The sequence below is a fragment of the Erigeron canadensis genome, chromosome 3 (assembly GCF_010389155.1).
Source record: "Erigeron canadensis isolate Cc75 chromosome 3, C_canadensis_v1, whole genome shotgun sequence".
In the NCBI taxonomy this organism is placed as follows: Eukaryota; Viridiplantae; Streptophyta; class Magnoliopsida; order Asterales; family Asteraceae; genus Erigeron; species Erigeron canadensis.
Genome location: NC_057763.1, coordinates 36,313,249 through 36,330,466, shown reverse-complemented (window position 1 = coordinate 36,330,466; position 17,218 = coordinate 36,313,249). Strand labels below are relative to the sequence as shown.

Sequence of the window (17,218 nt, the reverse complement as noted above, 5' to 3'; positions counted from 1 at the left end):
CGAGCATGGGGTATGATAAAGGTAATGTTTGTTATACTTGTGCGCAGGAAACTGATTTGCTCGTTATATCTAGATATTTGTTAGATTACACCTCAATTCAAAATGAAGTTTATATTTTCTTCAAAACAGACTTGCTCAATCATGCTTAGATGTGCCAATGGTAAACAATTTAATTATTGTGAGTGAACAAGTTGAGCATTTTTATTTTTCCATTTTAACTATATATTCGATGTTTACTTATATGACCGTTATAAAAATACATACACATTTTCATGTATGAGAAGCCTTATGCAAAATTTTAACCAGTTTACATGATACTGTCAATCTATTCACTATTTTTTTTCTTTTGAAAGATGATTTTTCAATAGAAACATACCCCCTTACCGTCAAATGGTGAGGTCCTAACTCATCAGCAGATAATCGGTTGTCTAAGTTGGATCTCGTTACGTGGTGCCGAGCAAAAAAAAAGCTTCTCCTAAACAACTCAAGGATTAATAGAAATATAGTTTGGACTTGACAAGACTCAAACTCTCGCCTCATAGGAAAACCCAGATGCTATACCACTAGATCAGTGGTCATTGGCAATCTGTTCACAACTAAATTGATCAAATTTGCCACCCGTAACTACAAAGAACTCAGTCACATGTCAGTTTTTATATGAAGTTGGGCTACAAGGCAAGGCTAGATCAACCGACTCCCAAACTCAAGATATGCCGGATCAGCACATTTTCATGAAATTATAATTTAACAATAAACCCAAGAACATTGTCCTGATCGATAGCACTTTGAGATGAACAATCACGTCAAGTTATATAAAACCAAGGCACCTTCTTACTTGGCACGTCATAAAAGAGCACCAAGAAGAAATAATTCAAGCCAGAACAAAATTTCAAATCTAAATTATTGTGGTACAAAGGAACAAAAAATATTGTTATTTAGTAAATACAATGTTCCAGTTTAAGCCAAATTGTAGATGCAAATCTAGGCTACCACCCACTGGCCCACCCAGCACTACTGCCCCACTCATCTTCCACATCTCTAGACCTTCCATTTCCACCCTCACTTCCTCGGTGGTTGTATGACCCGCGTCCTCTGCCCCGTCCACGGTAAGGTCTCGGCAGACCACTTGGATGTGCATCGTGACTACCACCATTCCTGTAATCACTTCTACCTGCAATATATATATGACTGAAGTTATATCAAACCAAAATCATAAATTATTACATTATTTTTTCAAATGTAAGGACCACTAGTTAGACTTACCACTTCTAAAGCTTGGAGTGGATGTCCTTTCACGATCTCCAGAGGAGCCTCTATAGCCACCACCGTTGCTATTTGAACCACCACCATAGCCACTAGAACCACCAGCTGCTGGGCTGCGCATTGGCACCATGGCAGCAACAGACCTAATAGAAGGCCCCACATCATGTGGATCATCAATGTGTCTTTGAAAATAAGACACAAGCCTGTCAATTTCCTCAAACATCTTCTTGCGGAATTTGAAACCCTTTGGATACAATCCAACATACTCATGATGTGGATTCGAACTTCTTATGTATGTTAAAATAAATGTGCCTGGATGTTCATGAGATATTCCAAAAGAGTAAACAATTCTTGATGGATTTTCAATTTTTTCTTTCCTTAAACTCTCATCAACTTCGGCTTTCCCTCCATCTCTAAACTTGCGGTAAGCCAGCATTGTCTTTAAGTGAGTTACTAATGGATCAACATAACGATCCATTACCTACAATAGTACAGATGGTTATGACTGATGCTATCTCAATTCTCAACAATAGTTTGAACATAAATAGACCATCTACGATTTTGGATTTTCAATGATGTTTAATCATTTGCTAAAAGTTTCATTTTGAAAGTGATCTTCTAGACATGTTCCATTTGGTGCCGGTAGATACAGGTCAGTCCGGGTTAGGTCAGTCCGGTAGATTTTATATTTTAATGCATTAAACAGATACTCAGGACAACTTTCAACCCATTTAACATGTTGGAGCCAATTGACATGTTTCTATCGAGACTATATTTTTGAATTTCCCATTTGACATATCAACAAGTCAAGGGCTTCAAATTGGCAAAAATAAGACCTCAATCTACAAAGATATTTAAAAACGCAAGACTAACCTCGTCTAGATCTTCAAATACATCTTCTCCTATTTTTAACGTTTTACCGAGGCACAAAACACTTGTAAAGTCCTTGTTTTCCTTTCCACCTTCAATAATATCTTTGTGGGCGTAAACACCCTCATAGATTTTGAGTGTCAAAGTCAAGTATGAGGTCCCACGAGAACTAGGACGAACAATACTCGCACCAGGTTCCTTGTCAGACAGCATCTGTTCAAACAAAAATAAGAATAGTTGTAACAATTCTCAGCAAATGATGATGATAATGATAATGATAAATAATAATAATAATAATAATAATAATAATAATAATAATAATAATAATAATAAAATAATTTGAATACACACCTCCATTGCTTCATCAGCTGTAATATTTTTGAAGTGTGGGTGAACAATCATTCTTGACTTAAAATGCTTCTTTGCCAACTCTTTAGCTTTACGAGCTTTTTCTTTGTCAATTTCTGAATTGTCACGGTCTTCATGGTAATAAGGATCCATGGTTCTAAAGTTTTGAGAACGGTTGGTCCTTACATCATTGCCTCTACAACTCAAGAACACCTTTGGCCGATTTGTATCAATTGCTTTTATTTTACAAGTTAAAATATCACCTTCATTCAACCTCTCAGTCAAATCGATGTCCCTACGGTCATCACTGTAGTCTTCTTTACTAAGCATACCAGTCAACCCTGACTCAAGATAACATACAGCTCTCTCAGGTTGAACCCTACGAACAGTCACTTGAACGATTTTGCCCTCAGAAAGTGTTTCTTCAGTCTCCCCAGAAAGCATATAAAACGCTTCGTCTTTATTTGGTGCAACATACGGTCTTCGCCAGTCTTGAAAACCTTGTATCAACTCCAATTGTATATGATAAAGAGTGTCTTTTATATTCTCGCGTTTCTTATCTCTTGCATATGCATCAATCTGGAGTCCCTTCAATGAAATTGGGTTTTCTCTCACATGCTCTATCGCCATTTCAAGCATATCCTCATCCTCTTGTACATCATCTCCTGCATCATGAGTGTACATATCTTTAGCCAACTCTTGTGCAAGGGAGTATGATTCCGGATGAATTCTGGTATCATCCAATAAGTCAATGAATTGACTACTGCTAGCAGCGTTTCCACTTCGACGAACACGTAAGAACCCAACTGCATTTACAAACACCTTTTTGCCAAGACCATGGGTCAACAGGTCCTTACGAACATATATCGAACCAGCCCTAACCAAGGACCTTTGTAGAAAGGCTGCTTTTCGAGGCCCAAGACCGGAAATGAACTGTAGAGGAGCAAATAACCATTCGTGGCTTATGGCTAAATTTACATCAAGGCCGACTTGGTTAGTGGCATCTATCATAACTTGCTCAACCATGCCATACTTTTCATCTGGAGTCAGGAAGCTTTCTAAAGGGCTAAGTTTCCACGATAAGATCTCCTTTGCTGGTCCACATAAGGTAGCAACCATTGCTAATGGATTTTGAAGGTACCGCCCAAGGGCCACAGCACGCTTAACAATGCCTGAAAAGATGATAAGATTGAAACTTATATAACATATATGCTAAAGCTGGCAATGTCAAAAGATTTACTGAATATTAGTGGGTCGTATCTGGGTTGTGTTTTATCCTAAACAGATCATACAAACAAAATTGCCTAAACTGCAGCAAATGGTCGATCGAGTTGAAAAAAATGCTGAATGTGTATTATTAATTTATTATTACTAATCCAAAAAAATTTGGATTGTTCTAGGAATAAGATCTTTTTATCAAAACTAGCGTACCGACTACTTGCAACAATCAACAAATAAGTGTGTGTTAGGTCAACTTCAATTTTTTTCAGAGATGCTGATACTAAACCCCAAAAAAACCGTAACAGCTTCAATTTGAGCTCCTCCTGCCGCTTCTTATATGTATTATCATTAATCAGAGAGATGAAATTAATTACCAGGTTGTGGTTGAAGTTGATCAGATGATATACGAGAATTTTCATACAAGTGTGGGAGTGTCTCGTCAGCATAGACAACATCCAAAGTATCCATTTCACTTCTGACCACTGATGGGGTATCATTCACTATATCGCTAAAGATCTGATAACAAACTAACAGCATTAATATATAGGCCACTTAATTCATGACCGGTAAAAATAAAACCATACAATGATTGAGAAACACATTTACCCCATAAATATCCTCCGAGAGCTTAGGACAGGACAAATTTACAGCTCCGAGAGCAACAACGCTAGGTTGATGATCCGTCAAAAACTTCGTGAGCCGTTCTCGATCGTTATCTCTCCGTTGCTGATCATTAGCACTTTGACCACGCAAGTTAATAGAACCAGCATAAAGCACATCAAGGACCTCCCCATGTGAATCCAACATCACAAATGTTGTTGCGGGATTCCCTGGACCCCAACAGCATGCCATAACTCTTGGAGCATCTTCATAATCATAGGAGAAATGGCCATCACGTTCCTTCTTCTGATAAGGTGCTACAGATACTTTGTCCCATAACAGTCTTCCATATTCCTTGAGTAACCAGCTTTTGGCTCTACTGGTCAGCAAGGCCCTTGCCTCTTTTGCCATAGATGGTAAAAGCAAACCATCAAATGCGTCTTTTATTATCTGTTTTCTTTGTTCATTCCACAATTGAGCTGATTTGCTAACTCCATCACTAAGATAGTATTCATGAGCATCATCAAATAATTTCTTGTGGATAGATGCTGGAAGCTTTAGGGACACTTGGATAAGCTTCTCCTCTTCAGCCTTTTGAATAAGAAGCCATTGTGCATCATCAAATCTTGTCAAAGGCTTGTCCTTCAACCACTTGATCCCTGCAAATTGATGATGTGAATCTATGGACAAATTGCCATCAGCAGTAGGACTAGTCGACACCACCGCATTATCCATGAAGATGCTACGAACATGTCTCCTAACGCACGGCTCACAGCTAATTTCAACTGCCGCCTATAACAAATAAGCAAGATGAAATAGCAAGCTTAAAGCATTTTAAATGGGAAAGAAAAAATTAAGGACTTGGGGTAAAAACAAAAAAAAAAAAACATGAAAGATAACATATCAAGCAAATACCATATGCCTAGCGCCTCTGAGGACAGCCTGAGGATCTGCAAACATTGCACATGTAAATCTTGATGCCACCTCTTCTGGTGTTTCCTTTGCATCTTCCAGTTCAGCCGTCCTCTGCATAAAGTATCAGCATCATTGGTCCATCGTTTTGTGCAAGTGGGAGAAATGAGGAATATACTAACCATTTGTTCAAGAGAAATCAGCAATCCAAACTCTTCAGAGCTATAGCCAAACTTGCTAGCAGCCTCCCATAGTCCAGCTTTGCTGCAAAAGCTATACTGGGATTTCCTCTTGGGTCTCTTGAACTGTCCTTCATCCACACCAGTATCACCAGGGGGGAAATGCAGATTAAATTTTAAATCAACATCATCGATTTCTCTTTCTGACTCAGCAACTTTGAGGGACTTTGTTATTGAATCAAACAGTATCTGATTCAAATGAAGGCGGCTTTCATCGTATATGCTTCGTTCTTCTTCAAATCGCTTGTTATAGTAAAGCTCTAGAGCACTTTTCCGTTTCTGAAGCAATAACCACTTCCTGTCTAACTCCAAAATGTCCCAAAGTAACTGCAAAGCATAACCAATCTTCTCTAAACTTACAGATAAAATAAACTTAAACAAAAGGAGGAATATACACATATTCAATTACCCTGTGCCATCTAATTGTGGGTTTCTTCTCAGAGCTATTTTTATTCGCCTCGTCAGTTTGTAACTCTACATCCATAAAAAGACTCCTGCACTTCTCCTTCCGATACATAGCAATAAACGGCACCTGATAACAAAGAGGTTAAAGAACAGCAAATCCTGGAAAAGAAATGCAAAGATTTGTGGTCTAGCGTAGAGGGGTAAAGACAAAAACTTACATCTAATTTCTGCAGATGCCTAAGTTCCAAAAAACTAATAATGTCTCTTTTAAGTACTCCCAGCTCATGCCCGAGTTGATTGAAAATCCAGTTGCCCTCATCATCTATACTCATTTCATCCGTTGGTGGCGCACCAGTGCTTTGTTCAGAGATCTACAAAGACAGGTTTAATGATAATCAATACTAAAAGTGTGTGCATAGAGGAAACAATGATAACACAGCATGTTCACATCATGACCTGCATTCTTTCAGGAATATCTATATCCCGGATACGACCATCGTCTTCAGTCATGTACTTCTCAGAAAGAATAATTGGTTCAAATTCATCTTCTAGCCTCCTTTCCCTCCATTCACCATTTTCATCATACCTATTGCTCCTTTCTAGCCCTTCTTTGCGTTGCTTCAAGAACTCATCCACATCACCAAATATGTCATAAGCCTCCTGCATTGCACTAGAGGAAACTCCAGGGGCATGCCTAGACTTTTTTTTAACCTTCGTCCTCCTCCTGCATTAAGTGTCGAGTCTCAACAACTAATCAAATATATATATATATATATATATATAATTAACATACAATTAGACAGTAAGACACACCTTATTATTTCTCCATGTTCATCTACATCATCTTCGCTAACAATGAAGTCAGACATGTTATCATCATCTCCACCAATCTCACGAGCTTCTCCATCTTCAGGTTGATCATCTCCATCAATATCATTATAACGTTGACCTATAAGGTATGGGTGAAATTACAGTTTATCACAATAGCACGTTGTACAATAATAATAAATCAATAAAGTGATGTTATCGCAGATGCTAATAGACGCACCCCCATCGTCATCGAATAAACTACGCTCAATACCCTTTTCAGTTCCCTCGTAATCATCTTCATCAGAAAATATAGATGGCCCTTCGTCAGCATCGTCCCTCGCTTTCTTTAGCCGTTTAAACTTTTTACTCTCCTAATGGATTTAACAGGAAATTCGTAAGAACTGTTCAAAAACCATCTGGATAATGAAGTAAAGATAATAATAGAAAGCAGGCGCCTCACAGCTTTTGGACGTCGAAAGCCAACATTATCTTCAAGAAGCTCATAATCATCTTCATCAAGAACATAGTTCTTCTCTGACTCTCTTAAAATTAATGCAGCACAAGTTAAAACGGTACGACAGCCGTACATTAACAACAAATAGGTCAAACCTAAACCATGATTTTACCTTTTCTTCCGTTTTTTCTTCCTTTTCCTCTCCTCATCACTATCCGCCCTATCCTCCTCTCCATCTTGATCATCTTCATCAACATCATCCACTATGAAACCATCTTTCTCGTACTCATCATCTCCTTCTTCTAAATAACAACATAAACAGAAGCACAACATACACTAAAACTCAATAATAATAAAACCAAATAAAATTAGTTTTTCTTATTCATATTTTTAACAGCAAATAACATTAACACATAACATTATTGCAACATTACATAATTAAAGCAAATACACCATTAAACTCGGAAACCACATAAAGACAAGTGATACACACGCAATGACTTGGAAAACGAAAAATCATCAAATCATGTAAATTCAATATTGAACCAGATATCCATAAGTTGTTCATAAAACTGCAAGCAAACCCATATCCAAAAACTGGAACGCACTGAATAATGAAACCCTAGCTACTTATATCATGTGGTTTAAACCTAATATAATAAAATTTTAACACAAATGACCTCTATCAACTTTCATTAGTTCTGCAATTACACTTATAACTTTTAATACAGGGAAAAACACATTGACGGCAACAAAACCCTAAGTAACTTCCAGGCACCAAAATCCAATAGCACAAAAAATGACATTCAATAAACCAAAATAAACCCTATATCAGCCTCCATTAGTTCTGCAGTTATTATTTTGAAGTAAAATCTAAACACGGCAAAGAAAGTAACTTTTTTGCAGAAATAATATCATCACCAAAATTCACAATCTAAACACATATATTTACATAGACATGGATATATATATATATATATATCTATTATATCATACCCTCTTCTTCATCATCGTCCTCATCACGATCTTCGGGATCAACGGCATCGCCTTCCGGTTCTTCGTCCCTATCCTCTTCCTCAACTTCCAGCTCCTCTATAAATATAATAATATAATATTTACAACCACCGAGCAAGCAAAAAAATGATAAAAAAACACATGAATCGAATGAAAAGGTTGTTAATTGAAGAAAACAAGGAGCTAATCGTACCTTCATCGTCTGTTAAGACGGTTTTTCCGGCCATAATACGATAGACGAAGTGAAAACCCTAGAAATACAAAAAACGCCGCGCGATAGAGAATGCTGAAGTTTGGGCGAATGTAAAACCCTAAATCTCGATTAGACGCGAATGAATGAGACGCATATATATATGATGTATGATATAGAGAGTGGAAATCTTTGAGGAATTGGAGACTGGCTTGATGATATATAGGGCGAGGGAAATGGATTTTTATATAAAACAATTGTGGTTGTATTAAGGCGGTTATTTTACGGGTTGAACTTTACCACATGGTAATTGGTAACTGGTAAACTATCTAGACTCTTTTTTTTTTTTTTTTTCCTTTTTTTATATTATTTAATAAACTTATTTATTGAAAATCTAATCATTCGATCAAATTTAATAGGTTTTTTATTTAATAAACAAAAATAATTATCTATTGTCGCTCAATATGTAAAAAGTTTGTTTATGTATTTAGCAATTTAATATATTCGGCATTTAAAAAAAACTGACCTTAAGTATATAAAATCTATATTCCTACATATTGAATTATTGACAGGAGAAGTTATTTTTCCCTAAAAAGTTCACAGTACTTTACTTTCAATCTTTAATTGAAAAAATATAACTTTCAATCTTAAAGTTGATAAAATTTTGCAATCATGGTCCACCCTTCACACGGCATGAATTTGAGGTCATTAACAACAAAAAGTGTGAGGATTAAATGGTCTTTTCCCCTTTACACTTAATGATTTGAAAGATTGAAAATGGCAATATATGACATGTTATGGACAAAACTAGTAAATTACTCTAACTTCGAACTAATATTTAGCTATACTAATATTTATAGGGTAGAAATCTAATCATATGTATTTGAATATAGAATAAAGTTAAGAATTCCCTTTTTAAAGTTTTATGTTAAAATAGAAAAGATGATAAAGTAACATTATCAAGTATATGTATATGTATTTGTATATTTATGTATGTGTGTTTATATAATTGTATTTGTAAGAATATGAATTTGCATTTAGTTTTGACTGAAAGTGCAGTTAATTTGTAGGTATAGTTGGAAATATAAGCCAAGTATGAAAATCCACCAGCGAAGATGCTTATTGGTCAGAATTATGTTGAAAAAATGACTGAACAAATCAACCAAAGGGATTGAAAGTAAAAAGTTTGACAATGTGAGGAATGGAAAATGTAATTTACTCAAATTATTAAAACGCTATAAAGGTGAAAGGACCATCTTACCCTCACATTTATTGCATGTGTCTTCATTAACGACCAAAAACTCATAGGATCATGGTCTATGCCTAATACTTAAAGTATTAACATCTCACCTCTTGCATTTTTTTCTCATACCTTACTCTCAACTGACTCTTTATGTTGCCTTATTTTATCTTTCTTATACCACATTCCATTGTTTCATTTCAACCAACATCTCACACTACACATATTACAAATTTACAATCATCTCATATATAAAAACCTCACAAAGAAAAAAAAATACCTCATGAAAAGACAAAATAAAAGACATATCTTACTCGTTTACCATGCGGTTAAGTTTATCACAAAAATTTGTCACGCCCCTTGAAAAATTGTGTTATCGTAGAAGTTTACTATTCTTTTTCCGCCTATCGGCAAATTTCTTAGTATATATGAATATATATCAAAATATATATTGTGATAAATTATTAGGCAAGTTTTAAAAGCTACATTCAACATAACAAATTTAAACATAATAATATATATAAAAAAAGAACATAATTAAAGGGATAATAACTTCATCATCATTTCCAAAAGGTTTAAATATATTTTTTTTTCATTTTTGTTATGAAACTTATTATATTTATTAGTTTATGGAAACTCCACATAAAATTAACTATACTTGTTAAATACGAGTATATCAATTAAATTTCAATAGCTATATTCAACGTAACATAAATAAATAACATACTCGTATTATTTTTGCTAGTCATCTTCTTACCACACTTTTATTTGTTTTAAACAACATATTATTATCATAACACACTTTTATATTGCGTTACATTTTATGTTTGCAATGGGTTTGTTGGCCCGTTGGTAAGGTATTTGACCTTGGAGGGATCCACCTGGATTCGAGTCCCACTTCCCACATATATACAGGTGGATTCATAAGGATTTTTCGAAAGTCCTGGATTTTAGTAGTAGGATGTCATTAGTTTACTGGTATTAATATAGTCATTGTTATATACTTCATCCAGATTTGACGTAAAGTTATAATTGTTACAAGTTTAAATAAGGGTAATGATCAATCCTCCTAACAAATTAGCCTAAAAATCCTCTTAATTAATAGGATTGTAATATGTGGAAAATCAAATGGTAAGATTAAGAAAGAGAATTAGTGATATCCACATATCACCATTTATAGTAATTAGGAAGATTTTTAAGTTAATTTCTTAAGAGGATAAATTATTTTCCTTAAATGAAATAAATACTTTAAATATTGACAATTTTATGGATGATAAAAATTCATGAAGAAGTTCAACAAAATAAATTTAGCTCATTAAATATGGATTACTGTGTAGTTGTGTGTATTCCATAAATAAATACATCTACAAATGTAACATCAAAAACCGTTTAAAACGAGTAATTTTCAAGTAGTTTAATCTAAATGCTAATCCTAAACAAAATCACATCACAACTTCCCAAAACATCACTTTCCTTCACACAAACACTAGAGTACTAGACTAAACACACACACACAGTGACTATACTTACTAGTATTATCTAAATCTAGCAAAATCTGTTACTCTTTTTACTCCTTTACTCTTTGCATTTTTACTCACCCTCTTCAAACCCTATACTCAAAATCCCATCTTTTCCTCTCTCTCTCTCATCTTTGCAGCCATGAAAACAACCAATGTAGATGAAGAAGAAAAACAGGATTATTAATTGACAAGCAATAATTAAAAAAAAACCCACATTCCCAGCTATGGGAAAAGGGGAAGAACACACTTTGCCAACAACATTAACAACAGTTGATTCACAATCAAATGTTGTTAATCATCATGCTTCTGCTGCTGCTGCTGCACATAATTGTGTTGGAAGAATTGGTGGATTGTTTAAGTTTAAATGTGTGTTTGTATTAATTCTTGGATTATCAGTATTGATTTCAGCTGTTTTTTGGTTACCCCCTTTTTTTAAAAATGGAGATCATGGGGATCCAGATCTTGATGACTATCAGTATAAAGGTTGGTGCTTTTTTCGTTTTTCTTGTGATTATTGATATGGGTATTTTGGCATTGCTTTTATAATGTAGATCTTTGTTTGAATTTTGTAATTTAGGGCTTATTTGATAGTTTATTTATTATTTCTAAGACTTGTTGGTTATCAAGTTTTACATTTTTTGTTTAATGAGATTATGTTCACTCTAGTTGATCCATAAAATAATGCGATGATATTTTTTTGTGGATTTTGCTAAACATAGAGTTATGGTTAAGCCGCCGTAAAATGTTGTTGTAGATAAAAATAACTACTCCCTAGATTTAATCATCTAACTGCCATGTACGATATTTGATTATGAATTTATAGGGCAATGGTAGCAAAATCGTTTTGTTAATTTTTTTTGTAAATTTTTTATAATTACCTGTTTTAGCATGAAGTGTTGGAATTCGACTTTGGGTGTGGTTAGTTAGTTATTGATTGAAAATGTTAGGTGAGTTAGTATATGTCTTAAATGGTAATTGTAATGTATGTAGGCTAGCTATCTGTTTTGTTTTTTTATTGGTCTATCCTTTTTTTAGGGAGTATCTCTAAATCCTGGTGATGAGTGTTTATGGTAAGTTTTTGTGTGTGCTCTCTGTTTTATTTTTGCATTGACTGTTTAGGTAAATTAGGCGGTTAATCGGTTATAGAACATAGAAGGTTGTGAAATATAGGAACGTAGTTGTAAATGAAGAATCTGATGTAGAGATGCTGTACTTAATAGTGGAATTAACATTCAAAGACATTCTAGTAGCTTTTTTTGTGCTTAGTTGGTAAGAAAAGAAGTATTCTTATTGCTCTATCAAAGAGTCTACCAAATTATCATGTGTAAAAAGGAGAGATTATGCAGAGCAGTAAAAGGAATAGAAATGTTACAAACCTTATTTTATACATTTATACATCATCATCTAGTTTCTAGTAGGATAATTGCCTTTAATGCTAGTCTATGTTCATTTAACAACAAATTGCATGTGATTTGGTGTCATTAACAGTGTTACTTAATATACAAGGTTTATTGTGAATAACTCCCAGGGTGTGGCAATTCAAGCTTGAAACGCCTACTTGAGGTCACAAGCTTCGTTTTTGGCAGATAAAAATTGTAGTAACTGTTCAGATTAATTAGTAGGAGGTTGAGAAGTCTACCAAGCTCAGTCATACTTTCTTTTCCACAATATTGGCTTTCTCTAGTCAATTCTATCTAATTATCTTCTTTTTTCATTAGCTAAAAATGTATAACTCCTGATACGTGTTTAACAACTGATACATTCCTATCAGAGTTTTATCTCTAGATAGACAAGCACTTATATTTTTTTCAAGTAGCTCATTATCTCTAGCCCCGTATGTGCTTCTTTAGAGAAAAAAGTACCCACTTGATTTTAATAGTTATTCTCTCTATATCTCTCCCCGTCTCCCTCTTACTATCTCCGCTCATGTGTATGTATATGCCTTTCTATACCTTTATCTTGCTGTTCTGATCCTTTTGTAGTAAGATACATATATTTTATTATCACATAGCATCTCTCTAAGGCTTCATATTGAGTGTGTGCTGTGTATGTTAACTATAGTGGTGTTGGACAAACAATTAATGCTCTAAAAAGTGCAAGCGAGCCCACAATAACACATATACGAAGACTGACCCTTAATAGTTAGACGTCAATCTGAACCTCGAAAGGATCCATCTCATTATTCATCTATGAAACCTGTTAATACCAAATATAGTATGACCATCCACGTCATGCATCCCCTCATACCTATGCTCCTTATAATAATTTATTGCTGCACATGTATAACATTTAAGCAAATAATGTATGTAACGAAAATACAACCTATATAATAGACATATCTTGTGACATTCTCACATTCATACCTTAATCTTTAAAATTTATGTAGCAAATGTCATTAATGTCTTGTATAGTGTATTTCGTGTTGTTTTTGTGCTTCGTGGCCTGAGATATGATGTACATCTAACAAAGCATGAGTTTTGAAGCTTTTCAGCTACTTGCATTTTGGACAACTGCCAAATGGCTGTTGTAGAAACACTTAACACTCTAAAGTGAGTCCACATTTTACTTTTTTTTTTTTGTGTCTGTGTGAAAAGGATACCTAAATAAAATCTTGTACATGGTCAATTGTGTATATGAGGGAGAGAAGATCTTTCAACACTTAATCCCTTATGCACATGGAACATTAGCTTTTAACAAACATTACATATACAATATTACATATATATAATCACGACATAGTAATTATTTCTCTTATTTAGCTAATATGTAGGATCTAACATTAGACAACATCACTTTATTTAGGGCCAACAGAAGGAATGACTCTGTGTTGGCCTTTTATCAGCTTACAATAGAATGTTGAATGTTATTCTGAGTAGACACTAGGCTTTTTTGGTTTTGTATATTGGTTTCTTACTTCTATCATCTAGCCTGCAGTGCCATTGACTAATGTTCAAATAAAGCTTGAGATATAAGTGATACTCTATCTTGTCATCCATAAGCCAACTAAAGTTTGATCAAATGATTGTTTTTTCCCACTTTCCAGGTCATGATATAGTAGCAACATTTATGGTTCAGAAGCCATCATATTTGCTGCAAGATGATTTGCCACAGCTTGGGCGTGATATATTTGATGAAATACGAGTTCCCACTACCAAGGCATGCCCTCTTTCCCTCAAATACACATGCACATCTATCTCTCATCTGATTTCTTATACTCGTTTGCTTTTCAGGTTGTAATTCTAACGGCAGAAGAAACTGGCAATTTGAATACAACCAAGGTTATATTTAGTGTTGATCCCAATGAGCATAATTCTAAGATATCATCATATGCTAAAACCTTAGTAAGAGATTCTTTTGTATCTCTTGTTCTACACCAATCACCTCTGAGTTTGACCGAGTCTTTGTTTGGGGAACCATCTTCATTTGAGGTATTGAAATTTGTTGGAGGCATCACTGTAACTCCTGTCCAGAAAGCATATCCGTTGCAGAAGGTACAGATACAGTTCACCTTTACATTGAACTTTTCTGTTCAACAAATACTAGACCACTTTGGTGAATTGACAAGCCAACTCAAGTCAGGATTGCATCTTGGTCCATACGAGGTAATTAACAGTTTATTTCATTCCTTGTTTTTTTTCATATGAAGATCAAGAAACTTACCCATGTGTGAGCCAAAATAACTGTCTCTGTCTAGTATATGTAATTTTTAATGGTGAAAAGGAGTACTTTTCAATCTGGTATATATGCTCTTTCAAAGAAATATCATCCCAAGAGTAATTTAATCTTTAGAACTGTGATGTATTCTAATCATCGTTATGTAATACAGAACTTGCATGTTAGCTTGACGAATCCAAAAGGTTCAACAGTCGCTCCTCCTACGACTGTGCAGGCATTAGTTGTTCTGGTTATCGGGACTCCATCGACGGCAAGGTCAAAACAGTTGGCTCAAACCATCAAAGGTACTCAAACAGATAATCTCGGCCTAAACAACACCCAGTTTGGAAAGGTTAAGCAAGTTCGCCTGTCAACTCTTTTTAACAGTTCTAGTGGTGGTGCTACCCCTACACCTTCTCCAGCTCCACTACTTGATCCTCCTCAACCTCACCATAACCACCACCATCACCACCACCACCATGACAAGCAACTGCCATCAGCAAAAGCACCTTTACCACACACCCCTGCACTCCCACCCGTTCCCACCCCTGCACCTCATAATTTTCATAATGCAAAACCTCCAGAATATCAACCCAGGTACAAAAGGAAGAGAAAGAATGCAAATAGGCATCTTCCTCTATATCCACCTGTTTCTCAGCCAGCTCTTTCACCACATACCCCACCAGTGAGAAATCTTCCGTCTCCCCCACCACCACGGCTACCTCCACCACCACCATCACGACCGCCATCACCACCACCATCACTGCCGCCACCACCACCATCATCAAGGCCACCTCCTCCGCCATTTTTACAGCCTCCACCACCTGTAGCTGAAGCCATCCCTGCATCAAGCCCATTGCCAAATGTAGTTTTTGCACATACCCGTCCCCCGTCAAAAAGTGATTCAGATGCAGACTCTCCTGACATGACACCGCCAGGTTCAATTTCGCAACCATCATGTAAGTCGATATTGATATGCTTTACTGCTGAATTCTTATCTCATGTTATGTTTTACAGTAATTCATCATTTTAATATATTTATGTTCAACAGCAGCATGTGCAGGTGCGCCTTTGAGGGCATTTCCGGCATTTCTAGTAGTCATCTTGTTACATTTATTGCAGCAATAATGAGATAAAGGCTTTATATTCTATAATCAAACTTGGGTACTTGATATAGATGAATGTTTTGTATAATTCCTTCCAACTGAAACGATGATGTTGGAGGTCTGTACAAGTGAGGGAGCAATGCAAAAAGATGGGCGCGCCCTCATAGTCCTAAGTGGATATATAATTGTTGTTTTGTGATTGTAAATATTTGAATTACAAGTTGAGGGGCTCGATATGTTTTCAGGTCAAAGTCACGGAGGTGACGGGCCCTTGATTACAATGGTCGCCCCTTGTTTTGTGTATGATTCTCTTCACCAAGTTAGAAGGGAAAACGAACCAACAAATGTATCACGTTCTTTTTTTGTTGTTGCTAATCTATTCAAGGCACGAGTATGCTTATTGCTAGAATGCCTTTCACAAATGTGTTGCTTGCTTGGTTCCCGCTTTTCTAGTTTTCAAGTGTGTATTAGCAACATGGTGTATTTTAGGAATTAAGTGCTTTTATATGTAGTTTCATCAAGTATTGACTTCAAGTTATGTACATATATGTAACTTATAATATATTGGTATGTAGCAACAGGTGTTATTCTTACCATACCATTCAAACAGTAAAGTTTTCTTTATTATCTTTTACAAAGAACAAAATCTTAACACAGAAATTTGATTCACGATTCTCTATGTGCAATATAATGATATTGGTAGCTTTTTTACTGTAACTTTTTCATGGTTACATTACAAAGAACCAATACTTTATGAAGTGCATGACGAGGTCATTCCAAACGCCCTTAATAGAATTCCATTATCATTTTCAGAAGAAGCATCCTTTTTTTGGCTTATGTAAAAACAGATTTTTAGTTGAATTGTGTTCTTTTACAAAATTACCATATAAGTACATTTATGAAGTTTATTTTGAAAGGTAGTACATTCATGAAGTAGAGTTATAAAAGAAGCAAAGAATTCGAACAAAGAAAAATGTTATGGTATTAGTGTATTACGGTAATTAAGACAAGTCAGAAAGGAATTGGGATAGTATAGTTGGAACTTGGAACTGGGAAGGATTTTTAATATTAGATTAAAATCGTTAATTTTATTAGTTTGACTAGTCAAGTTAAGAAATTTAACACGATTTTTATCCAGTAATTTTTTAGTTTATTTATATTCCATTGAAAAAAAATATATTTAAGTTCAACAATTTTTACTTTTTAATATATTCAATTTTAGTTACAAGAGAAATCTATTTAAAAAAAAAAATCTTAATTGTCAACGACGGAAAAATCTATAATCTTTATTTATTTATATTTTAGGATTGAGATTGTGTAAAGTTCAAAATAACTTTATTACTATATCATTAATGGCGAGGCTTATGAACAG

At 34.9% G+C, this 17,218-nt stretch overlaps 2 protein-coding genes across 3 annotated transcripts; one reads left to right on the top strand and one right to left on the bottom strand.

The window, feature by feature from the left end:
• Positions 1 to 870: 870 nt before the first annotated feature.
• LOC122592372 (transcription elongation factor SPT6 homolog) lies at positions 871 to 8,528 on the bottom strand. The gene is made up of 17 exons (XM_043764582.1): positions 8,330 to 8,528; positions 8,119 to 8,214; positions 7,295 to 7,424; positions 7,129 to 7,210; positions 6,907 to 7,039; positions 6,672 to 6,807; positions 6,315 to 6,582; positions 6,077 to 6,229; positions 5,863 to 5,985; positions 5,397 to 5,780; positions 5,218 to 5,328; positions 4,309 to 5,094; positions 4,077 to 4,218; positions 2,485 to 3,653; positions 2,137 to 2,346; positions 1,264 to 1,744; positions 871 to 1,171 (listed from the first exon to the last, which is right to left on the bottom strand). The coding sequence occupies exons 1-17, from the start codon at positions 8,361 to 8,363 to the stop codon at positions 987 to 989; spliced, it is 4,623 nt and encodes a 1,540-aa protein (XP_043620517.1). The 5' UTR covers positions 8,364 to 8,528; the 3' UTR covers positions 871 to 986.
• Positions 8,529 to 11,054: 2,526 nt separating this feature from the next.
• LOC122592374 (wiskott-Aldrich syndrome protein homolog 1) lies at positions 11,055 to 16,268 on the top strand. Of its 2 annotated transcripts, none has more exons than XM_043764584.1 (5): positions 11,055 to 11,569; positions 14,130 to 14,242; positions 14,317 to 14,688; positions 14,913 to 15,699; positions 15,795 to 16,268. In XM_043764584.1, exons 1-5 carry the CDS (start codon positions 11,311 to 11,313, stop codon positions 15,866 to 15,868), a joined length of 1,605 nt encoding a protein of 534 aa, XP_043620519.1. In that variant the 5' UTR covers positions 11,055 to 11,310; the 3' UTR covers positions 15,869 to 16,268. The 2 variants fall into 2 exon arrangements, with proteins under 2 accessions (XP_043620519.1, XP_043620518.1); XM_043764583.1 differs by having other exon boundaries at positions 11,059 to 11,569; positions 15,792 to 16,268.
• The last annotated feature ends 950 nt before the right edge of the window (positions 16,269 to 17,218 follow it).